The sequence below is a fragment of the Hermetia illucens genome, chromosome 4 (genome assembly GCF_905115235.1).
Source record: "Hermetia illucens chromosome 4, iHerIll2.2.curated.20191125, whole genome shotgun sequence".
Taxonomy (NCBI): Eukaryota; Metazoa; Arthropoda; class Insecta; order Diptera; family Stratiomyidae; genus Hermetia; species Hermetia illucens.
This window is the reverse complement of record NC_051852.1, coordinates 103,716,273-103,742,630: the sequence shown is the minus strand read 5'-3', so window position 1 is coordinate 103,742,630 and position 26,358 is coordinate 103,716,273. Positions and strand designations below refer to the sequence as shown.

Genomic DNA, 26,358 nt, shown 5'->3' with positions numbered 1-26,358 from the left:
AAAACCTGTGTTGCCCTCTACCCCGCCTACAAGCTCGGAAGTGTCTCAAACAAGTTCAATGATACTAATATACCCAATATAAACCTTCGATGTAGCATCAATTGAGACTTTACTGGACGGACATAGGGTCCTGATTGCAGCCATACGAGATATCTTTTCGCCGTTATTTTAGCTTTTTGGTAACACCACGTACTCCGAAAACACCGAATTTTTAACGCTAATAGAGATCCTACGTTGATAACAGAACAGCACTGTGGGCTATAGCGTGAAACCCAGGCCAGCGTCATACAAACATAATAATAATAATCGTTGGCGCGACTACCCAATTGGATGAGGGCCTTAAAGTGTGTTAGAGCACTTCATCCAACATCGTAACGGTACACTAAATTATTACAGTACCCTTTAGGAGACAATATGGTCAACCATTGCGCTCGCCCGTGATTATTACCCTGATTTAACTCAAGTACTCATTCACAGGTGAGTCAACTGGTATCCGACGTCAAGTCACGATATAAATCTTACTGCCATCAGTGAGATTTGAACCGCGACCTTGCGTATGACAGCTTGTTGCTCTAACCACTGAGCTATCCGAATACAACATAGCCTGTATCTAATCAATTTCGAAATATGACCAATATCCACTGAAGTGCGTCATGCCGTCATCACATTAAAGCTAGTTGCAAAATACATTTTATAAGCACAAATTTCCACCAGTTTGGAGAGTGCAGAACATCTGCATTTTAGACAACCTAAGAATAATGGGCTTTAACCGTTTAAACATTGAAGATCCAAATGGCATGCACACCTGCGCAACTACAATCACGTATCAATCCACGGGTTCCAAAAAATGCAACTGTTATTTAAAATCAGTTCAATTAACGCCTGACACTTGACAAACGCAAGCACAAAATATAGAGAAAGATTCGCAACTTAACAGCAGACCAGGCGCTTCAATTCATTCTGATGGAATCTAGAAGGAGATTGCCCAAAAAATTCGAAACATCAGCTATGAGTATCTAACAAGGGCTACTCCACCGGATACTTTGGGTGGTATAACATCCCAAATTCCCAATGGCCAACCAACCAATCTTACCTTTGCCTATGAAGAATTTTGATAGTGCATGATGTGTTAACAGCTTTTGATACAGATAATCACAAATAACTTCTTGATTTTATCAGCTGGTCAGCTTGGTCCCTAAGCAAATAATGAAATGGCCAACAGTCCTTACAAGCTTCATCAGATTAAACAGGATGTCCCTCAAGAGCGAGCGTTACTGTCGAACCTATTTTTTTTCTTTATGGATGGAGGTGGAAATCTTAGAAAGACGCTGCTGCGCCAGGTTGCAGCAGTGTGTGGGATTCACACCCACTAAAACCACCCCCACTCTTCCGCCCCTCCCCGCGGGACCACCGTGAAGAATTACTTCGCGGGGGAGGCTCTGGTTCGCTATACCAGCTCGTCCATGTCACGTCTCCGTCGCGCCGCCTTCCGAGCTCGATCCAACTCCAGGAGTTTTGTCTGCACCACGGCTACTGCCTCATTTACCGCCATCCAGTTTTCCTCCGACTTCAACATCTCCTCCACCAGGTTGGAGGGCTCGATGTCCGCCCCTAAGATGCTGTTCAACCTCCTTTTCTGCTGCAGAAATCTGAGACAATGGAACATCGTTATGCTCCGGGTTCTCGAGTGTAGCACCGCATTCAGGACAGTTGGGAGACTCGTCCAACTCGAAGCGATGCAAGTACTTCCTATAGCCACCGTGTCCCGTAAGGAACTGTGTTAGGTGGTAATTCAATTCTCCGTGCTTTCGGTTGACCCATTTCTCGATACACGGGATCAATGTATGGGTCCACCTGCCCTTGTCGGAGTTATCCCATCGTTGTTGCCACTTGCCACACAACTCTCTCCTGACGGCTTTTCGGAAATCCGCATTCACCTCGGCTAGATTTGCCTTCCGTTTTTCGTAGAGCCAGTGTGCCTCGCTCGCTAGAAGATCTATAGGGATCATTCCTGCGATAACACACACTGCCTCCGTCGACGCCGTCCTAAATGCGCTGCACACCCTTAGCGCAATTGGCCGGTATGCCGAACGTATCTTCCTCCGGTTGACAGCGTGGTTCAACGCTCCCGCCCAGACAGGGGCCGCGTATAGCAGGATCGACCTCACCACTCCCGCGATGAGTAGCCTGCGACTATACTTCGGCCCTCCCACGTTAGGCATCATCCTTGCAAGGGATGAGCTGGCATTTGCTGCCTTCTCTCGCGCATAATCCAAGTGTCCCTCGAAACTCAGCTTGGCATCGATCATCACCCCCAGGTATTTGACAACCGATTTTGAGACGACCTCACGATTACCAACCTGGATGGTAACCGTGTTGTTCTTCCTACGGTTGGTAATGAGGACCGCCTCCGTCTTTTCGTCCGCCAGATCCAGCTTGGCCATTCGTAACCATGACTTGATGGTATGAATGGCTTCATTTGCATAAAGCTCCACGTCCTCGGGATGCTTTGCAATTGCAACTACCGCCAAGTCGTCCGCAAAACCAATCAGCGTTGTCTCCTCCGGCACGCGAAGGCCAAGCACTCCGTCGTACATTATGTTCCACAGCAGCGGTCCCAATACAGAACCTTGAGGCACACCTGCTGTCACAATGTACTTCTTCGACCCGTCGTCCGTCTCGTACCAAAGAAGTCTGTCCAAAAAGTAACTCTCGATGAGCCGAGCCAAGTAGCTAGGAACACCCAGTTTGGCCAAAGCGCCCTTAATCCAGCCCCAGTTGGCTGAGTTAAAAGCATTTTTGACGTCCAGCGTCACCAGAGCACAGCATTTGCCCTTGGCCATTGCATTTCGAGCCAATTCCACGACCTTTGCTACTGCATCGACCGTAGAACGGGCTCGCCGAAACCCATATTGCCGCTCTGAAAGACTGAAACTGTCGAACCTATTAAGCTTATACCTATCAGAGATGCTTACACTACCTGAGGAGCTTTAGTACATAGGCTATGATCAACAAATATCTAAACGACTTTAACACCTTCTTCAACAAGAACTTGAAAATTTCCTTCTAATTCCGTAATGATCCTTTTCACAGCACGGACTCCATTGGTCCATGCACAAATGCATCTAAATACACGATGCGATAGATAGTAGCAGTAGAACTGATTGTATAAAAAATTAGTTACACCTTACCTTATTACTTTCAAAATAGAATTCTTGCGCTTTGACACACCGGGTACAACATGTTTGACAGGTGTCAGACGGCTTCTGGAAATCATTTGCCGAAATGCTATCGAGCACTCTTGCTATAGCTTGGGCGCCTTCCACGGTGTCGAATCGCTGCCTCTTCATAAAAATAATAATATTATGTAGACCCTGAACTGTAGGGGGTGAGGCAATGCAACAACGCTATATTGAGCCTTCCTGTACAACATGGCGGTGGCCCATTGTTTTAATAGAGTTTCTGCCAAATAACGGTGTCTGATCAGACGCCGTGTGTCAACAGACCGCGCACTTTCATGAAAAACTGTACTAGGAAGTGAAAAAACCTTATGAACGATAATCAAAAAAAGCCAAATGAACTGGGCGTGCTCATCCGGGAATTTTTCGAACAAGAATGGATTGCGTGTCATTCGGAATGTTGCGTTTCTAGGTCGGGTTGGCAACGACAGGTAACTCCGGTAATCTTGTCAGAGAGAAAAAATATTTGAGTTTTTTTTCTAATGTCTATTGAAGTTTGGAAATAACTTACGTGATGATTTCTGCACTAATCAAACGAAGCCCAGAATTTCTTTGACTTCCGGCACATTTTCGTCAACTCTAGATGTTGACGGGTGACCAGCGTGTTTATCATTCTCGACGGGCTTTCTCCCTTTCAGGAAGGAGAGCAATCAGATTGATCACCTTGCGACCAAGATTTAGGAGTTGTCTTTTGGATGTGTATAGCAAGAGAGGCACTAACATTGGTCTCGAAAAGGGTCACCATCTATTGGTCGCTTGCCTTCGCTGGGCGTTGCTTCCTCCATTTCTCACAGGCGTCAAGAGCTAGTACCCCATCATGTTGATCGGGCGGTAGATGCCCAGTAATCCATCGATGAGCAATGAGCAATTTTGGAAGGAATTGAAGGATTATTGACCGCTGTGAGTGTGGGCGAGCGTGATGAGCTCGAACTCCGATAGCGTGTGAAATCTACAGCGTGCGCGTAACAGAAATAAATTTATTATTGAGCTGCTCAAGGAAGCACAAGGTGCCGCACATAATAATTAAAATATCCGCATCACTAGAGAACTAAAAAGGGTACGCTCGGGATCCGATACCGTGTGGAATCTGGGACGTGTGTGTGTAGCGCCATAGTGCCATAACAAAATGGAATTGATTATTGCAATGGCCAGAGAAACGGAAGCTGCCACAGATTGCAATGATTTCGCATCACGAAAGGAGTTGCATATGGTTTTAAAGCTTTTTGTGTGAGGGACGTCAATTTGATGTCCAAAGCGAACTTCATCAGGGTTGCATCTTATCATCGATATTATTTCTTGTTGTTATCGATGATGTTCTTCATACTACCCTATTCGGAGGAGATTAAGGGACCAGGAAATCTTCCCTCAAATACCTTGGCTACGCTGACGACTTTTGTTTGCTCTCTCATCGGGTCGTGAACCTTGGACAAATGGCTCTAGATTTGGAAAGAGAGACAAGTAGAATTGAATTGAAGACAAATACCGCTTTCGTTGCCTTTTCTGGAATTTTGAAATGCAGTTACACCAAGATCAAGTTGAGACTGGTTTGTGCTAGTTTCTGTGTTGCTATATGGGAGTAGCACATGGAAAGTCCAAAGCAAAGATCTGGGCTGTTACTATTTCAAACAAACGACTTGTCGGCGTAGAAGCCTGGCAGCCGTAGGCGATGCAATCGGAAGGCGGAAGTGGCAGTGGATAAGTCACACATTAAGGAGAGCGATAATTTCATTGCTGGATACGCCTTGCAGTAGAACTCACTCTCCCAAGATGGCCGACGGGTAAGTCGCCCCCAACAGAACTTGGTGCAGAAAACTTGAGGAGGAGTGCAAACGTCTTGGGAAGTTTTGGAGGGTACTGAAGGGCATTTCAGGTAACTGTGAACGATGGTTACTCGAATTTAAGCATTTAAGGTTCTTTTAAATTAAGAAAGCGCCGAATTTCGAAAATTTACTTTATCGAATTACATCTATACCACCTTTTCCATTACTTTTCTTATAATTTGTATTGTTATATGTTTCGCAACGTCATTTGGCTAGGAAAATACAATAACTATTGCATCATATCTACTTTCAATATATACATTCTTCTTAGAATAGGAGACGTCAGCAGTGGACTGTACACTGGCTTCTATCCAAACTAAATGGAACGGTACATGATCAATGATGGTATACACCTGAATTGTAGCTTACACCACTCTATTTACTAGTTTCCATCTTATGCTTTACTCTTGAGGAAACGTTTCACCATTGGACATGGCGAGTCATAACAAACCGCTATGTATTATGTGGAGCGCAAAAGAGAGTTATAAGGACATTCATTGTTTTTTATCTATTTTTTCTTTGTCTGTAAAAGACAAAAGACGGACTAATCTCATCACTTTCGCATCTTCCTGAATTTCAAAATGCCCAAGTAATTTACTACTATAGTATGGAGAACTATCTTCTAAAGAGGAAACCACTTTAGAGTATGTTTCTTCGGGGCTGTTTCCACATTTGCATCATCCTTTTCTTAATCCCTGCGATGACCATTATTATGCCTTAAGAAGAGCCTTCCTCAATGCAATGTTATCGCTAGATACAGCAGCCTCCTCTATTCTTTCTTGTGGTCAGGTTCGATACTTTTCTTGGTGTAGCTCGTCATACCCAAGACTCTTCGCTTAAACGCTACCAAGCAGCATAATCAAAAATTATAGCTAGATTGTCCATCCATCTTCGTGAGTTGCCACTTACTCATATGTATCCCATACATAATATATAGATATGTAGATGCCAAGCTACGAGTATGTGCAGCTTATTACATAGTCCCAGCGAAAATAGGAGAAAACCAATATACGCGAGAGGTCCAACATTACTTGACTGTGGTACACGAACTCTCCTCTGCTTTGACCAGAAAAATTTCAATTTGGCGGCAACCTAAACAATTCATCCAACTATCTATCCATCCGGTCGCCGCTCCATCGATCTACCATTCAGAAGAAAAATAAGAAATAAGAAAATGCCCCAAAGAAATTGGCTGCTGCGCGCATGTAAGGCAAGAAGTCATTGTCACTGAACATCGGTGATTTCGTCCAAGTAGAAAACGTGTTTTCTATTCAAAACTCTTTGAAAGTGCGAAAACTTGATGACGTGCTACCGAATCTTCGGCGCGTGAAAGAAGAGGAGACTCCAGTTTACTGATGGCCGCAAAGTGTAGCAAAAGTGATCTTTTCAAATTCAAATTTTGAGTTGTAAATTAAGAGTGTGTCAGCAGATAGATATCATCTTGACAAAACGTTATAAACTTGGAGAAAATGAAAACATTGAAATATGGATGGCCATGGGATTCTAGTTAGCAGGGAATCGGGTTTTCTGGTAGAAATTAAAAACAATTCAAACCTGTTTTTCAGGGAATACAAGTGGAATCTATGGATTTAGACATGAGTGTTACTGATTCCACTTTCTTCTGGTCTTAAATTTAAATTTGTTGGCAGAATACTAGAAACAATACCACCCAAAATCAGATGAATGAATACCACCCAAAATCAGATGACAGCTTTTGAAGTATAACCGAAAAAGGAAAAATGAATATAGGAAATACAGCACCTTGAAGTTATTTGGTTGGAAACAATAACGGATTAGTACGCTCTTAGAACTGAAAGACACTAGGAAAAAAGACGGAGTAAAAGGAGGCATCGAGCATCACCAAAATGAACGTCACAACGTTGTAACGCATGTTGAAAATAGAAAAGTTTTCACCTACCTAGAAATTGTGAGAGGTCATGGTTAAGTCATGGTTAAGTCACATATTAAGAAAAGAAGATAATTCCATTATTGGCTGCCTATACGAGCGGTACCACCTATCCAGAGTGGTTGACAATGGGCCGCCCTGGAATGATGTAGCGAAGAAGAATCGAAGCGGAATAGAGAAAAAAAAATCAAATTATAATAGAAAGTTATTCTGTATTAGACTAAAATTTTTATTTTAATAACATATACCGCATTTCGGGAACCATTTGTTCATTTTTTTAGTGTAAGATCTCACTGAGTGAGGGTGGTCAAAGGTTAGTATAGGTCCCAGGGCGAAACGTGGATTGGTACCCACGATGGAGCATAAAACCCGGGAAATGCCCACTCAACCAACACCAACAGCTCTACTACCAAACCCTACCTCCACCTCCACGTGGTGACCGCTGGGAGCTCTTTCTTAACGAAAAGCTGCAAACGGAGAAGGATGAGAGCGAGTCTCCCGTGCCTAAAAATGGGACAAATTGTACCAACTGGTCCTCCAGGTTGAGGGTTGGGTAGGGCTGACAACCCTACATGGAAAACAAATTGTTACGAAGCCACAATAGAAGCCTCGGACTGGACGGATTACACAACGACGAACCCGGCAACGACAAAGGAATAACGATTTGCGCATTTTCTCATGGAACGTGCGCTCCCTGTACAGAAATGAAGCTGCTGACCAGTTAGCCGATACCCTGTCCCCAATATAGGGCTGATGTAACAGCATTACAGGAGATGCGTTGGACAAGGACCGGTTTCCTGGAGAAGAGCCGCTACACCATATATTATAATGGCCCCAATAGCTCACACCAAAATACAAATTATAACGTTGCGGATTATTCAATTAGCAGTGTCACATGAAATGGTTGTTGGAAATACCTGGTTTGAACGGAAAGCGGTTCACAAACATACATGGCCCTCTCCAGACGGGACCACTTCCAACCAAATCGACCACGTGTTGATCGAACGCCACCCTTCTCAGCCTTGATGAATGTCAGAACATATAGGCATGGTGCTCCGAGCTCGAATAACAATACCACCCAGAATCCCCTCTGATAATCAGGTGAGAGTTAACACTGAAGCCATCCACAACACAGCCCTCCACGATACCTATAAGAGGGAAACAGATGCCGTAATAGCCGCAGTCAACAGAGGTCCTGGAGATGAAGCATCAACAAATGATCTTCACACCCACCTGAAGAACGTTATCATAAATGCGGCCACAAACGTACTTGGCCCTAGCCGCAAAAGGAGTCGGAACGGCTAGTTTGGCGATGAATGTAAGCTAACAACGGAACGGAACAATGCCGCATACCAAGTAATGTTGCATTCTAAAAGAACGCGGGCACGCGCAGAGATTTATCACGAACTCTGTCGACCGGAGAAGCGACTTCACAGATGGAAAAAGGAAGCCTGGGAGAACCAACCAACCAAGTCTGTGAACTAGAAAAGTACAGGGAGCAACTGTACCAGACGCGCAAGTTTTATCAACAAGTCAACAGAATGAAGCCTTATACACCTCGATGCTCATCCTGCCGAGACAAAAAGGGAAATCTGATTTCCGACAGAATCGGCATATTGGAGCGATGGGTTGAGTACTTTGATGAGCTACTGAACAACCAGAACATCGGCGAGTTGGAGGTCCCGTCAACAGAAGACGACGGACAAATACTGCCACCACCAAGTATAGAAGAAACATTTCATGCAGTTCATCAGCTTAAAAATCACGAGTCGTCAGGAACCGATGGAATTACAGCCGAATTGGTTAAATATGGAGGCGACCAGTTACACCAAGTGATTCATCAACTTGTGTTCAAGGTATGGGACAGCGGAATCAATGCCTGACGATTGACAACAAGGCATTATCTGTCTCATACATAAAATCGAAGATACCACGCAGTGCAGCAATTATAGAGGTATCACGTTGCTGAGTACCATCTATAAGATATTCTCCGCTATCTTGCTAGGCCGGATCACGCCCAGAACATCATTGGCCCATACCAAAGAGGCTTCACTCCAGGCAAATCAGCAACAGATCAGATTTTCTCTCTGCGGCAAGCGATGGAAAAACTGTTGGAATAGAACACCAGTTGCACCATCTATTCATCGAATTTAAAGCCGCCTATGATAGCATAGCCAGGGTAAAACTGTACACGACCATGGGAGAATTCTGTATCCCGACGAAATTGATAGGACTGACTAGACTGACCCCGACCAATGTGCGAGGCCAGATAAAAGCAGCAGGATCATTCTCAACGCCATTCGACATCAACAACGGTCTACGACAAGGGGATGCCCTATTATGCGTCCTCTTTAACCTGGCCCTGGCAATCATATCAGGAAAGGAGATATATTTTTATTTGGATAATAAAGAACGGTAATAACCATTGACTCAAACAGATTAGAGCAAATTAAAATATTAGTGCGATTTTCCACAATGCATCTACGCGTGGGGTATAGAGCATACATTGGCAAAACCTCGTATGAGGATTCACACTGTGACGAGAATGCAGGCCAAATCCTAGCTGTTACAATTTTCTCCCAAAACTTCACTAGAAGAGACGGGAATTAGACAAGCTAGCGACGTGAAAAGAACTCGTTCAACGTAATTTAGTGGAATCAAATCTGTGATGACCACCGATCGCGAACCAGAGAAGACGTTAAACTGAACACAGCTTTGCGTAAAAAACGAGACCCATTGTGAATGAGGACATGCACTCTGCTGCACTACCAAAACCGCAGGCTTCAAACTCGTCGCGGTTGATCAAATCAACTTACAGTTTATCAAATCCTTTTCCTTGCTCCTGGCAACAAGGCTAAAAAAGCTGCAGAATTGCCCTATCTCTCCGTTGGAAGAACAATGAATTCGATCTAACAAAATCTTTGATATCAAATCAGTTAATGGAGCTAAGCTCTTCTACAATGAAGACCTGTCACCTGACGTCGAAATTGTTAGAAGCAACTATCCTGAAATAAATCTATACTCAAAGCCTATTTGCCGTCATCTTACAATACTCTCATCCGATCACCCTCGTGTTATCGTAAACATGTTCGGACAGCGTTTCAGGGAAAGCGGAAGCTCTGACAAAAAAATCGACTGCCTGGTTGAAATATTTGGAAAACTATGTTCCCACTTAGCCAACGAAATAGCTCTGAATATGAAGCAAGACAATGAATTACCCATTTCACCAGCGCCCTGTACCTAACTGCATGACTTTTCACAACACTAAATTGAAGCGTAGTCAACCGATACAAGTTGTCAGCGCGTATCCTAGAGATGATCGAAATTTGAGACGTGCATAGGATACACATCGTCGTCCAAAGTTAAAAACTATCAGAGGTAACAAAAGGCCTACAAAAAGCTTTGCGCGATAAAAACCAACAGAGTATGCAAAATAACCTCAGAAGTCTAACTTCGGCAGCAAACACTGATCATTGTTATTCTCTTTTGAAAACTTGTAGAAGTCTGAAATGAACGAAACAACATTCACCAGCCTTGCGCCTAGGAAATGATGGCTGAGCCCGAAGTGCTTTTACACCCAACCCAGTCAAAAACTTCGTCTTGCTTTCATTAATGTCCAGTCCGAGATCTCGCGCCGATCTGGATGAAGGTAGACTGTACATCTCGGGTTGTTCTTCCCATAATTTCAATATCGTCAGCATAGGCCAGTAGTTGGGTGGACTTGAAAAGGATGGTGCCTCTTGTATTGCCATCTCCATCGCGAATATAATCTCCACGAACAATTCGAATTCCGAGAAAACCATGGCACAACAGAACAGTTTCACCATATCGTTTCGGCAATAAAACAAGCTCTCAGTAGAAAAAATCTTGTTCCGCCCCCTTTCTCAATTGCCAATGCTTGCGGCAGAGTGCGGTACAACGGGCTATTTTACAAAAAAATTCTCCCAGCAAATATGTATGCCATCTTGAAGTCCTATCTCAAGGGTTGGTCGCTCCCATTAAAATACAAAAGCTTTACGTCCAAAGATCATCATCAGGTGTTCCAAGGAACCGTACTAGGACCATTATTGTATCTGATGTATGTTTCCGATCTGCTGGTTGACGATAATCTGATTATATCTACATCCGCAGACGACAAGACGATCCTTAGCTCTCATAAAAACCCTAAGTATGCCTCCTCTCCAAATTAAATTATATTTACAAAAAGTTGAACAGTGCCTAATGGCTTGGAGAATTCGGGCGAATAAGAGCAAAAGCTACCTCGTTACGTTTACTCTGAATCGGAAAACGTGCCCGCCCATTTCGTTAATGGAATAAACATTCCACAAATCACAAAAAAATATTTGCACACCAAAGACGTGGCGGAAACCAAACGAATTGTTACTGTTAGACCACTGTACTTGGAAATTAGTTTGACTGTTACGGGCGAACAGACTCTAACACAAAGATAGAATTTAAGATAAATGGATTGAGCAAAATTCAATGGGCTTCTTCGATACAAAGTGCAGTTTCTTAAGTGACTATAGCCTCCCATGGCGATTAAAGCTCATTTTTAAGCTCTGAATCGCACACTATAGGAGTGTTTTGAAGAGGCTTGCCTATTACCCGCAACGGTAGAATCGAGAGCTGAAAGGCGAGAGAGAGACTTCAGTGAGCAGGGATCTTAAACGGGGAAGGGAGTCGGCCAAGTAGGACTTTCTCAGAAACCCGTATTATATTTTCTAAAACTCCAAAGTTGAGACAGTACAGGCTCTGTTGAAACTCTTGCAAAAGAAACTGGAACACTGCGAAATTAATTAATTACCCGTAAAAGACAAGAGCTTCTATAATATCCTTTGAGAATGTCGAAGCATCTGGCATTGAGGGCATCTGCTAAGCGATGCTGAAAGAGGTTATACAGCATCCAACGATGATAAAGGAAGGTATAGAGAATCTAGACGGACTTCTAGGAAACATCTCCTGTCTATTGGTAGAAGATTAGGGTAGCCTAGGAAAGATGACTAACTGTATTGGGAGACCCGCTAACCGTTACATTCGGGAAAAAGTGCTAACATCGTTTGAAGTGTTCAGTGACCTGACCAGTGACCTAACCTTCTTAACTTGCTTTCCAAGATGGAGGACGCAGCTCCGAAAGACATGGACATTCTGACATCCTAAAAATTGTGTCATGCTGCCAGAGAGCATTGTGTAGTTGATACCTTAGCTAAGTGGATCATCGCTGTGCTAATGCAAAGCTTACTGTATGATGAAGTAAGTGTTAATCGCTACTTAATCATAGTAGTAACGAAAGGCTGTCCCCAAAGACCATATTCATTGGCATTTCTGTGGAGTATGCTGATCGACTCATGGTTTAGTGAACTGCAAAATCTTACTAATACAAGCCTAAGCTTATGTAGATGACGTTTATGTGCTACTTGTTAATCAAAATCTCGCCATCGTTAATTTTATTGACAGTTGGTGCCTCAAGCACGGGTTTTCAGTAAATTAAAGTAAAACAAAAAAGGATGCTATTATTTGCAACAAGGAGCCTTCGATAGATGAAAAAATCATCCAACTTGAGCCATATTTAATACGGTGATATTATTTCTGGCTGGTCGAGTGGGTGCTTAGGAATTACGTCCCTTTTCCATCTCATGGACACACCTACGTTTTTTGAAAGCGATCGTTCTCACATTACAACAATCACTGTTTTGCTCAAAATACGGATTACAATGAATTCGTAAACCTACGATTACAAATGTGATTAAAATTTTTACCAAACCTTTTAAAGAAACAGAACATCAAGGACTGAAGACAATGTGCACAGCGAAAAAATCATCCACTTACAAAGAATTCTAAATTTGAATTTTAAACTACTATGTTTAAGATACAATTAATGTAGGAATTAAAAGAGCAAGATTTCAGAGCAAAATTGGCATTTGCTCAAGAAATGTTTGATTTTCCAATTTCAAAAATATGCTTTTATTGAGCAGAGCCTATTTTCATGGCTTTGTAGATCAACAAAACTGTTGTTGCTGGAGTTGAAGCATCAAAAGCCAACTTAGAAGGTTTTTTTTTACTTCTGAAGTTGAAGATTCAGGAATAGCCTATTCGGGATCATGATCTCAACAGAATGGAACTACTAGTCACAATGTTATTGGTTTTCCCCAAGTCTTGAAAACGACGAATTGTCAGTGGTATTTGAGAAGAAAAATAAAATAATTTGCCGAACTAGCAGAGAGGTTCAACGTACACCATACCACTATAGGAAGAAGAATCCAATCCCTAGATTATGTGATTGAAATTTGATTTCTAGGATCCAACAAGTTATCTGTCAAGAAACAGGTAACATAGCCCGCATAAACAGCTGTGTTTCACACCTGAAAATGACAAGCTTTACATTGCTGCTCTCCCCCAAAGAAAAATTGCAGAGTTATTCTAGCAGCAGGTTAGTCCAACCCCGTACCTAATTAATAATTTGAAAGGAAAAAAGTTTTCTAACAAAGGTGCTCTAAAAACCGAGCCTACGGATTCATTCTCATTCAAGTTATCTACGTTTTACAAAAAGGGGATTTGATTGCTACCAGTTCCTTAGCAGTATGTAATAGATCACGAAGGAAACGAAGTTTGACTTAAAAAAAAACGAAAAAACTTATGCAAACTCCCAATAGATTATCAAGCGGAAGTTATGCTTTTAAATATTAAAACAAACAATTAGTGTCTTACCAGCAATACAGTTGGTGAAGATCTTTGGGCCTTAGGGACTGACAATTGACTGGCTTTCTAGTCAAACTAGAGCTGGGAATATATTGGAAGTTGAATACTCAAATCCATCGAATATTAGTCTATTCAAGCGGAATTTGACTGAGACAATAATGAGCGCCTTTAAGCAAAGCCTTAAGAAAGAAAATTCTCCGGAAAGAAGTGCAATGGAAAGGTGACATTAGCGTCAACATGAGTTTTACGAAATATTCAGCAAATTTGATGTCTCCAGGCGTATGAAGCTGTAAAAATCAGAGTGGGTTGATCACGCATTGACTGTTCTGGTACACCTAACAAGCTAAGAACCAAATAATAAAGCACAGTAGGAAATCCTAAAAGCAATAAGAAGATTCGATCGATAAAAATATCTACACCTGTACAAATTCTGCGAATTAGATGGTGGAATCGAAGAACCCAAGCTTTTAGAAGTAAAGCCTTCTTAAAATCAAGGTGGCGATCAGCTTGTAAAAAATTACATTAATTCTTCAAAAAGCTTATCGTAGAAGACACTAAGTTCCTTGATTAGCTTGAGGACATCAAACCAGTCACTATAGTTGATGTCAATGGAGCAGTATGTATAAAAGCAGCCACGATAAATACCTGAGTGATATACTGCTTCAAGGATGAGCTTTAGACATCTTTTGGAAATAACCTGAACCATATTTAACCAAATTTCTACAGTACGTGTTAAGCTGAACAACTTCTGCAGATGTCTCTGAAGGTTTATATTGATTGACTATATCGGGCCGGTTTAAAAGCTTGCGTCTCTGCATCTAAATTTGTAAAACCTCAAATAACCAAGGGATCTCTTACCAAAGACGACAGAGCGTTAAGTCTCATTGGACCATTCCACAATAAACAAAGGAATAGCCACTTAACTTTCAGAAAGTGAGTATCCATTTAGTTTACGTATGTCCTGGCTATCCTGACAATTATGCATGGATAAAAAACGGAAAACACACTGACGACTTAGGAGGAGAATAGCAGGCCGCAAATTTTCTTTTTCAGGGTTTTGTGACCTCTCATTCTTTTACCTGGATAGATTAGAAAAGCATTTATGGAAAGTAGAAAAGAATATCTCAGAAAAATTTCTATTTACCTTGTCGTCCAGTTGCTTTCGCTGAAATACGTTGAAACAGTGTTAATTTGATTTGAAAAGGTAGAGAAGTATTTACTTAGTTGTCTAATTGAACTATAAGTGACTTATGGTCTAATATTTGGATGACGAATGGACTAGATTTGATTTACCAAAATTGAGTTGACTAGAATTCCAAGATATGGATTACAATCTGCGCGTTATGTTTGATCGTAACAAATGTCTTCTCAAAATGAGAAACATTTTTTCTAGTTATCAACTCTGTTAAACACAGTTCACCATGCGTAGCACTATCAGGAATTATATATCAAATATATCCTTAGTCTACTAAAGAGCGCAAACAAGAGGGAAGAACAAATTATTTGAATTGCCCCTGAAATACAAATTTTGGAAGGGATCTTGATAACAAGAAGCTGGCGCAAACTACTAACTGAACTTCTGACTCTGGCAGTAAACTGATTTGAAAAAATGCTTTAGCAACAGGCCCATACGAATGTATACTAAATTACAATGGTCGAGATGACGGAGGAGTAAAATCCTACCGGCAACTTAAAGGTATAATAGCAGAGCATAGCTCCTACCCATAAACACTCCACTATTGAAAAAGACTTTCGAAACATCTGACATGGAAAAGTATTCAGTGTTATTCAATGTTTTGGATTACAGTAGATTTACACAAAAGAGACAATTTTGGGCTCCTATAACTCAGTAATAGTAAGATTTTAACCAAGCTTGGTTTTTTGACTTTTGGATAAAGATAAGAGGGTTTCCAGTCAACTTCCCAAAAACATTTTATTATACTATTAACTTTATTTGAGCATAGGTATATTGATATAGAGATATATATTATACGCCTAAACACCGTACAGGATGCACTTCATGGTTTTTTTTTCAAATTTGCCAGTTAAGTAGTTTCTGAGAATAAATCAGTGAATGATCACTTTCTAATCCCCGCAATGTCAAAACTGATACTAACTTCGGAAAGCATTAATGGAGGCCTTTCTTGTGATACCCCACACTTGGCGGAAAAAAAATTACACCCTCCTTTGCATATACGGCGACCCTCCCTTAAACTCGATATAGAACGGTGTTACTACATGCGTGAACGTTCACAGTTCCAAGTTTTGCACCAAATTTCGCGTCACCCGGTACAACCGTTTCTGAGAACAGTATGTGTGACAGATATACAAACAATCAACCGATTTTAATAGGGTTTTTTTTTTAAAAAAAAAAACCTTCAAAAAGTATATCCATGAAAATAACCCCGTCGCTATCGTAGCTTATAGCGATGAGGAAAAATTTGCTTTCGGAACATTGATGGATAATGCGGCAAGGCGGTATAACAGATGGGTCCTTCAAAGAGTGAAAGATGAAGAAGCATCCATATTATGGCCGAAGAGAAATCTATTGAAGCAAGGGAATGGAGGGGTTCGTTCTCCCTTGTTGGTGCTCCATGTAATGGGAACTTTTCTATAGTTGCTGAGACTAGGTGTAGTAATGAAATATACGATATCCGAGGCACTCACAGTTATTTCAAATCTACGCCCCATTCAATTAGGGATCAACCTGAAAGAAATTAACGACGCAAACACTATTGGCGCTTGTAAAGTGAAGCAATCATACGTCATAAGTTCATTTGGTACCGTGGCTCTTATGACTGCAGATCATATGATGCTTCGGTTAGTCTCTGAGATTACATTCTCTGCGGTAATCGCCACAAGAGGGGAAAGGCGAGATGGAATTAGGGGCATAATAATGATATTCACCAACGGATCAAAAAAGAAGAATCGGATTCAGGAGTCTTTACGGAAAACTCAGAAATGGAATTGGTACAGTCACTACATTTCAGCTCAGGAGATATGTATGTATCTTACTGGCAGGCCGCGTTGGTCTCTAAACTATTACCTAGACAAAGTGGAAGAAGCGGGCTTAGTTACCTGGAAATAATGTGAGCCCGTACACGATGTCTCAAAAAGAACTTATTCATGAAAGGATAAAAATAAAGCAGAATGAAGAAGTGATGAAAACCAGCTACATAAAGTCACCAAAAACGTTCCGGAGAATTTTTTACTTTGTCAAGTGATAATTCGAGAGATACGCCACACAATCTGCCATGTCTATAAATCCATCTCGTACAAAGCGATCGACCAAAAACGGTGTCCTTAGCCACTGGTGCGACGAAGATTAAAACGCGAGACAAACGTTGCTAGATATCACCAGCAGCATTAGCTTAAACTGCGAAAGAGTTCACACAGCTTTGAAGAAAAACTTAAGTTAAATGTCGATGGTATCACTTCAATTGGTTGGGGGTTTCCTTTATTAACTTCATTCCTGGGAGTAGTAGGAGTAGGAGAAGGGAAGAGCGGATGAGCAAAGGTTGGATTGTTCATCACAACAATTACGGAATTGAACAGTTTTTGTCGAAAAATCAAATCATTATGCTGGAATAATCGATCTATTCCTCAGATTTAGCTCCTATGGATTTCTCGATTGAACGACAATATCAAAGGCATCATGCGTCATTAAAACCATCAACGCCAAATCCGTGTGATCCAAAAAAAGGAAGCCGGTGTATCGTTGCCCTCTGAGACGGAAAAATAAGGATTCTGTTAAAGACGTGCGAAGTCATCGCATCGCAACTTTGTTGACAGACCACCTCGTACGATATATTTCTGGTTTGTTTTTCAAACTGGCAATACCAAGCGATTTGTGCTCAGATTATTTTGCCATTGCACTATAAGTGCTATTGATTAAGTAAATGAGCCGAAAATGGGACTGCCAGAATTCAAAATGGAATGGCCACAGCGCAAAATGTTATTCAATGATTTAGGCGATATTTGGTTGAATGGCCGTATAAGCAAGCAAAATTGAAACTTTTTTAATATATAAAAAAAAAAATTATTGACATCCCGTGACATGTACAGAGTCCCTACCAAGAGTACTTTATAGATTCTAGGATAATTGTTCCATACTTCTTCAAACATGTCGGCCAGAGGCAAAATCTTTATTTTCAAGGAGCAACGTACGTAGCACACCGCAATCTATTGAAGGAAACATTCAATGATAATGGTGTTATATTCACCTAAATAATTATATGAGTTAGCACCTATTCGGTTAGGTATTTAAAATTGAAATTACTAGTTTCACCTATTTGAAGACGATAGGCAACATGGCAACAGTTGCATATGTCAAAAAGTGGTTCAAATTGAAGCTGTAACGATTGAGATCACTCCCACATACTCACATAAATTTTCCTAATAAAATCACAAAGATGATCAGTCCTACCATGTCTATGTTTGAATTCATTGTTAAGTTCTATATTAAAAGTTTGTTCGTAGAATATTACTCTTGACCACCAAAGTCCCCAGAATAAGCCATACATAATCCGCAACTCAAGTCCATTTGTATACAAAAGCGCGAACAGACGAAGCCATCTAATTGAGATACATCCCTACAGTCGATCCTTCCATGAAAAGGCTAAAGTTGAAATTGCTCTTTCTTTCACAACTTTCCAGTCACCAATTTACCAACTTATGATCCCACAATCCTCCACCGCAGTTGCACATATTCAAAGCATATCAATGCCGTCAGTTGAACCCTATCCCGAAAGAGCCATCTGCAAAGTACTTTAAAGTAAAAATCAGCAGGATTATAATCGTTTATTGACATATTGCTGATACAACTTGTTGTTGAATCTTCTCCACGAGCAAGTTTCCTGGCTAAAGATTTTTTGGAGTTTTTCTCCCGAAATCGACAAGGATATACACATGTGTGCTCATTCATATATTAGTATACAGGCGGTCGATAGCTCGTGACAAACAACTTTTCGCACCCAATTTCGATATATTCCGGGTCGTATCGATTAAATGGCGCAGGGAGAAAAAGTTTTAACTTTCTGATATGTGTATATAATGGACCTGGCGGTCTCTTCTGCGAAAATAAGACGAAATTTTGTGGTAGGTCAATGTCGCCGGGGGGTTGATAATTTATCGTTTACAATTGTTCTAGTGTGAAGTTGAAACGAAGGGGAAAGGGTCATGGATTTCTTTTATCAGATTTGAAATTATGGGCGATGCAATCACATATACCATACACATTTCCACTCTTGGTGAGCTTAGCATTTCGTAGCCAATTATCGCCTCATTCACATTGGATTGATGCTTTCCACTATAATGATCATCCTAGGAGTTAAAAACATAGAATTTCGGACTTTGCGATGATGCTTTCCATTGCAATGATGTTTCTGCGAGTAATCACCAAAAAATGCGCCCCATTTAGTAGAAACATAGGTAAAAATATCCAATGAAAGCAGAATGCAAATGACATTATCTTTATATTGCAACACCTTAATGTTTTACATAATTTGTGTTTAATAATGATTTAGGTATATTAAGGTGCAAGTACAAATCAAACCCAAAAAGAAAGTGGTCTTACGATGTCGGATTAGCCGATAGTCGTCCATTTGAAATAATCGACCAGATTAGTGGAGTTTGAACTAATTGATATAATAACGAAATGTAATATCACATTATCATCACCGAGCGAGATGCAAACATCAAATATCAGGTGACATTACAGCCTCTTTGTATTATCACCCGAGAGAGAAGTAATGAAGATGTTACTCTTGTGATATGAAGTGCTTTATGATGTCCGTGCCTGTGATATCAAATCACAAGCCATCACCAAATATTAACGAGTGATATTGTAATGTATCGTTCAATGCACCTCACGGTTTATTCTAGTACAAGTGGTGGTTGTCGAGGGCCGATACCGATTTCGCTTGCGAATCTGTTAGTGGTATGGCTCCCGTTCTCTTGGCTGACTTCAATGGTTTTGGGTTTTTGTGTGGTAATCAGAAAACACCACGTTAACATCACTGTGATTTAATGCAATTTACAAAACACCCCCGTTCGCAAGAATCATGATTCCCTGTTCTTTATATTTGAAAATATCTTACAATAGCATTTGGAAATCGTTCGCTTTTTCCTTCTCTTGTGTGAAGTCCATTCCTCGTTAAGTATTACCTGTTTGACGATGCCATGAATTTTACGCTACGAATGTCATAAACGTTGAGAATATCACTCTATTGATAGATAGTGTTTGGTAATATCGGTTGCCAAATCCAATATGTGATGTTGGCGATATAACATCACAAGTCTATACATATTAGCACACACTCTTACTAGCTAACTAAATTCGCTTTTTGATTTCGTTTGTTTTTCTTTCCATCACTTTTTTAACTTAAGAGACATTAAGACAATGATGTGATATGCACTTTTTGAAGATTGATTCTTAAATTTTCACTAACAACAGGTTGCTGTGCGGGTTCAGAATGCTTCAGGAAACAAACTGCGCTTTTTCATCGGTAACTTTTAGGGTAGCATCTACCTTTTTTATGGTGTGAGCAACTAAATTAAAATTTATTAAAAAATTATAGGACAGCGGCTTCGTCCAGGGCAGAGGCAACTCGTCAGACGCTGCCCCTCACTTATCCTAAACAATTAATTTAGCTTTAGCCTAACTCAGGCTCAAACTATTGGTTTCTATTGGACCCTTGGCGTGTTTTTCCAAATATATAAAGGAGCGTTTTCCATCTAATGCCACTCACGGTCTCAGCGTCTGACGAGTTGCCTTTGCCCTGGACGAAACTGTTTGTCCTATAATTTTGTAATGCTGGGGTGTCATGCCCCAAACGAGGGATCCGGGGACCAAAGAGACGTGGGAGTAAGTTGCTCTCCATTTGGTCCGGTCCAACAACAAGTGGTTGTGGACTTAGGATCCCTCACTTATCCTAAACAATTAAAATTTATTTTTTCCCGCTTCCGGAGTTTGCACAGAAATTATTTATTTGGAAAAAATTGTATTCTTGTTTCTCTTTTTTTAATTCGATTGTTTATTTATATACTACCTTAATATGCAATTTCCTATCAAGTGATACTAACAAAAGTCCTATTAGTAGGAACGATTATCCTCCAAATATTTATCAAATTTAGCAACTTCAATTTAAAATAAACATTAATAGTTTTTATTAAAGAGGACATTGAGCCGATATACATTTTAACACTACGATATCGATCGATATTATTGCTGCAAAAACTACGATTGCAGTCATAAGTCAACTAATGAACGCTGTACGAAATTGTGAGCCCTCCTAATTCTGACAGAACAATTGAAAGGAGGACTCCTCATACAGATAATACGAGGGTATCCGGTCTAAGCCTGCCTTAATAAGGAAGTTCAGACATCCCGGTTTTGTGCCGAGGTCCACCAATTCGATATCCCTAGAAGCTGTCTGGCGTCCTGACCTACGCCATCGCTCCATTTCAGGCAGGTTCTGTTTCGTCTTCTTTTTCTACAATAGATATTTTCCGAATAGACTTTCCGGGCTGAATGATCCTCATCCATACGGATTAAATGACCCGTCCACCTCAACCTGTTGAGCCGGATTTTATCCACAACCTGACGGTCGTGGTATCGCTCATAGATTTCGTCGTTATGTAGGCTCCGGATCATAGTCTTGTGCAGTAAGGGCTTTGACCCTATGGTGTGACGTTTCGAGCGAAACAGTTTTTGTAAGCTGAAATAGGCTTTCAAAGATGGGGTCGATGATAAGTGTCCTGGACACGGGTTGATTTGTAGACCACAATCAAAGCCCCATCGCGATTGGCACAACAGTACATTGTGGTTTGTACTGAATACAGGTTCTCATTATTCATACCAGTGGATGTGAGGCCTATTTAACACCTCTACCGCAACTATGTGGTCGAGTTGCACAGCGCAAGTTCACGCTTGTACCCACAAAGAACTCTGCCCGCAATATGGGCAGAGCCGCAATCATCATGAAACACCCACAAAGGGGCCAAACGCAAATAATCGAGCCAAGAAAATATCCCCCGGAAATTCTCCTGGAACATATGCTCTCAAAGGACCATCTCCCAGAGATTATCTGATACCAACCAGATAACCTTCGGTGAGGCTTTTTGACAAAGGCCACTTCAGATGAGTCTCTTGCAGATTCAGGTCTGATCGACGTCATCGAATATGTTGATGTTAAAAAGGAATAACTATTTTTTAATCTTAGCTCAATTTATATGCTTACAAACCCCAAATAGTGACCAACATTATTATCTAAAATCGGAATTTCGACAAAAAATTACATTAACTTGGCCGAAACTGGCAATACAAATTAGTTAGCAGGAAGCAACAAATTTTGTGTTTAGGCACAGTTCGACCGCCTTCGTCTTTCCACTTAACAGTTTTTCAATCAATCAAAGGGCAGCAGCATATTTCTCGCCCTCTTCCTAAGATGATCAAACATTACTCAGTTGCAAACATCCTAGGATAAAGTTTGTGTTTAAGGGGGTCATCCCACGTGTCGAATCTGAGGAATTGATTTTTTTGCAACAATTGTATCTAGATATAGTGTAGAATATATGGGCAAACTGATTTTATATTCGGAGTCGTTCGGAAATTAGAGTGTTAAATAGGTAAAACGTTACATTCCAGATTTATGTCGATCGTCGTAATAAAGTGCGTATATATCGGTCCGAAGGACGTTAGAATGACTTTGCTAAAACCATAAGAATTGAAGCCAAGACTTTACATGTGTTTCTTGAAGAAACCTAAGGTTTATGAACTAGGTATAGCAGATTAATGGTCGGTTAAGATTTTATGGTTAAAAATCGTATTCTACTTTTTAAATGGGTTTTTGTCGAAACTGTGTTGTAAATTTGCTGCCACCATAGCCCAAATATATCCAACGAAATTCTTTGGAATTTTCATGACTTATTCAGAACATAATAGGGTCTTGCAAACTAGGATAATTACGATTCATACGATATATTTTTTTTTATTAATTAGAGAAGCCTTGAAAAAAAACCAAAATTTACAAAAAAAAAGTTTAACAACCAAAAATTCAGCTTTCAATATTTTTTAATAATCCTAGTTTGCGGACCGTGATTAAGTCCGCACGTTAAAATGCACCTTTTTTGGAGATAGGTGTATAAGTTGCTCTGTATTTCAATAATGAACTTTGCTACAGGCTGGAAAAATTAGTACGCATACTCATGTGCATAATAATAAATATAAAGTGAAAAATTCGTATTTATACCTTTATCCAGTTCTTCATAAAAAAAAATCTAAAAGAGCGAAAAAAGGACCTTCACACGCAATGACCCCCTCAAGGTAGTTCTCTTTGTCGTCTTCCGCCATTTTATTCACCTAGGACCTAAGGAAATTGAGTGTTTCACACTCAACCTTAAGGACAAAATTGTTTCTCTCCTTTATCAGATACCATATACTATTACAGGAGGAATGAGACAAAATATTGCTTCAGTTTGTGAGAGGAGCTGAACCAATTGACAGCCACGGATTATCCGCGATTATAGTCCCTCACCAAGCAATACAATGTATGGCAGTGTACAGCAGCTTGCTTCACATATTAAATGCTATCGTCATAACCATTCTGTAGAAAATAACTAACAATACTCCTGACCACAGGAATATAGAAAGCTGACAACCATATGAATACCTCAGCAGAACTAATCGACAATGTATAGTGTCCATTTTTCTCACGGCCCACACACCCTCCTCTCTAAAACTTATTTCGCTTATTCATTCCTTTTGCCTCAAATTCCTAGTTCTAAGGAGGAGGAGGAAAAGCAGCTGTTGGGTCATCCTACAAAAAATAAATGAAATAAACGATAAACAAGGCGGGAAACCGGAAGTTGGACGCTTCAGGTATGAAAGGTTTTGTGTACTTCTTGCATTTGATCCATTAATACGTAGCATGTAATACATTCATATATCATGTGAGAGTATCCACTTTCGGGTGATATTGATATTCAAAGTCTTCAATTATGACTTTGTTGGTAATAGTGCGATTTCTACCAAACTTGCTAGGATCATGCTCTATGTTATAGCTTACATTACTGCGTGGTACTAGGATGAAGTTAAGGGGGCGCTTGCAGCCAATTATTGAAACCTATAGTAAAATACTATTAACTTTATTTGAAAGGATATCGGTATGAAGTTTATTTCGGAGCCTAAGCGCCAGATAGTGGCAGATTTTTCGGTCTCGTAGTTTCTGAGAATGGGTTCGTTGATGATCACTTTCGCCCCCGCACTTCCCACCTTTCCAGCAAATTTCAAGACCAAGTCCAGCTTCGGAGAGTACTAATCGAGACCTTTCATTTGATACCCCACACGACTATATTTGGTTAAAAAAAATTTACACCATCCTTTTGCATGTATAAATTCGACGTAAAAGGATGTAACTCACTGTATGCGTGAGTGTTCACAGTTCCCACCTTTCCATCAAATTTGGTGTCAATAGCTGTAACAGTCTCCGAAAAACACAAAACCTTAAAAATTAAAAGTCATAAAAAAGATGAAAATGCTGACAATTTCAGACCATTAAATAATGACAGCGAAACTGACACTGAAATACCCTCTACTTGTACTACAGTGATTTTTATTTGTATTCTAATGTGATTGGTGTTGATGATGAGAATAACGAAGTAACCTTCACTCGTGAATACTAAAAACAACAGTAGAAGAATTGCCCCTTTGGGGGTACCCCATCTTACCCACATCAGGGACTAGACGGTGTGGTGCGACTTTTTTTTACTTCCGCACCTCACGAATGATACGTACCATTCTTTAAATATTTCTGAATTAATAGAAAACCACCGAGATTTTGATCATTCAGAAACTTTAAAAATCTTAAAATAAAAGAAACGATATAAGTGCAACGGTTTAAGACTTATTGCTCTTTAAATATTAGGTACCCTTGTAGTCTTGGTGTACCCTAACCTAATTGGGCTCTACGAATAAGCTGGAAAATTTAAGTTTTTGGACCGAGTAAAATATTATATTCAGCTGTCTTATGTCGTTCTTGTATAGGGTGTAAAGCTAATTGAAGTCAATAACAAAGATGCAACCAAAATTCGACGAGTGCGCCGTTACCTTGAGTCCTGTTGATCATGGATGTTCACCTTTACACTGCCTCGCTGCTGGAGGCTTATCACTTGCACAGACTCATTGAAGACTGAAACTATGTGGATGCCCTACACTTCACAAAGGAGTGAAAAAAGGATATAAAACCAGAATTCTGACCCAGAGCACGAGATTGAGAAACTGATTTCCAATCATTTCGGCCATCATACCCTTATCAGAATGGAATTCTTTAACGTCTGGTACATTAAGGGGGTCATCCCGCGTGTCGGATTGGAGAAATCGACTAGAATACTCGATGAGAAAGAGCATCGAATCTTTTTTTTACCTGTTAGTTTTTTACCTGAGCCTTATAAATTCGATCATAGGTAAAATATGGAAAACCAATCAATTGTCTAAACTTATTTGCTGTTTGAAATAAAAAGGATAATCCAGTCTAGAGTGAGCACTGAAAGGCTTTCAAGCTATACTCAGTTATATTTTGTTGTAAGTATTGTGCTGTTTATGTGTTCAGTGATTTTTTTAAATGGATCGTACGAAGGGAGATCGCTTTAACGTTCAACGTCATGCCCTCACTAGAAAACGAGTATTTCATGGGAATCGATACTTATCAGAGAAGAAAAAGGACTTCGCATCAACATCAGCAAAGAAACTTTTAACAAGCATGAACATGGATGTTCCTATTGCGACAAGTTTTGTATATTGTATATTGGATTTTGCTGGAGTTTTCTCCGGTATTTCTGCAAATTTCTGCAAATAATAAAATATACGTAGTGGTAAGAAAGGAATGTGTAGGACATGTCGAGAAAAGAATGGGAACGCGGCTTAGAATTGCAAAGAAGAATCACATTGGTGGGAAAGGGGCTGGGAAACTTACTGATGAGGTTATTAACGACCTCACTACATTTTTTGGGCTAGCTATTCGTCGACACGCAAATTCGATAGAAGGAATGAAGCAAGAAATTTGGGCAACTTTCATGTTCTACAGACGAAAATCCTCAGTATTAAAATTGTCCAGCAGGCGAGGGCAGTTGGTGAAAATGGCGCAAAGCAGAAGCTAAAGGAGAACTGGATAGTTTCCACCACGAGAAGGCACATTTGACTGAAGAAGTTCAAACAGTCATCAAACCAATCTACGAAGATTTGCCACGAGATGATCTGTTGAACAGATGTTTAGGAGCAGAGACCCGGAATAACAATGAATCATTAAATGCATTGATCTGGACTTTCGCTCCTAAACACCTTCATTCTGGGGTCAAGGCCGTAGAAGTAGCCACTTTTCTGGCTGTAATATTTTCAATGAAGGATTCAATGGCATCCTCAAAATCCTAGTAACAATGGGATGTCAAGTTGGTCACATATGTCAGGTTTATGCCGACCGCCGTAATGAAGCGCGAATTTGGCGGTCCGAACGACGATTGACTGACCTCGCTTAAATAGCCAGAATTGAAACCAGAGAGCAGCAATCGGCCTTACAAGATTTTTTTGAAGAAACGGAGGGTGCTCTCTATGGACCAGGTATAGCAGATTAATGGTGAGTTAAAATTTTACTATTGATAATCATATTTAAATTTTCAAATGCGTTTTTCTCGAAACTGCATC

At 40.4% G+C, this 26,358-nt stretch overlaps 1 protein-coding gene across 5 annotated transcripts in view; it reads right to left on the bottom strand.

Annotated features, from left to right (window-relative positions):
* Window positions 1-26,358, bottom strand: part of LOC119653475 (LIM domain-binding protein 2) — a 201,586-nt gene that overhangs the window by 124,220 nt on the left and 51,008 nt on the right. For 4 of the 5 annotated variants that reach the window (XM_038058093.1, XM_038058094.1, XM_038058095.1 and 1 more), the window contains exon 3: window positions 14,806-14,826. The exons of the other annotated variant lie outside the window; for it this stretch is intronic. In XM_038058093.1, the coding sequence (XP_037914021.1) occupies window positions 14,806-14,826 (21 nt within the window). The remainder of the gene's footprint in view (window positions 1-14,805; window positions 14,827-26,358) is intronic. 5 annotated transcript variants of the gene reach the window in all.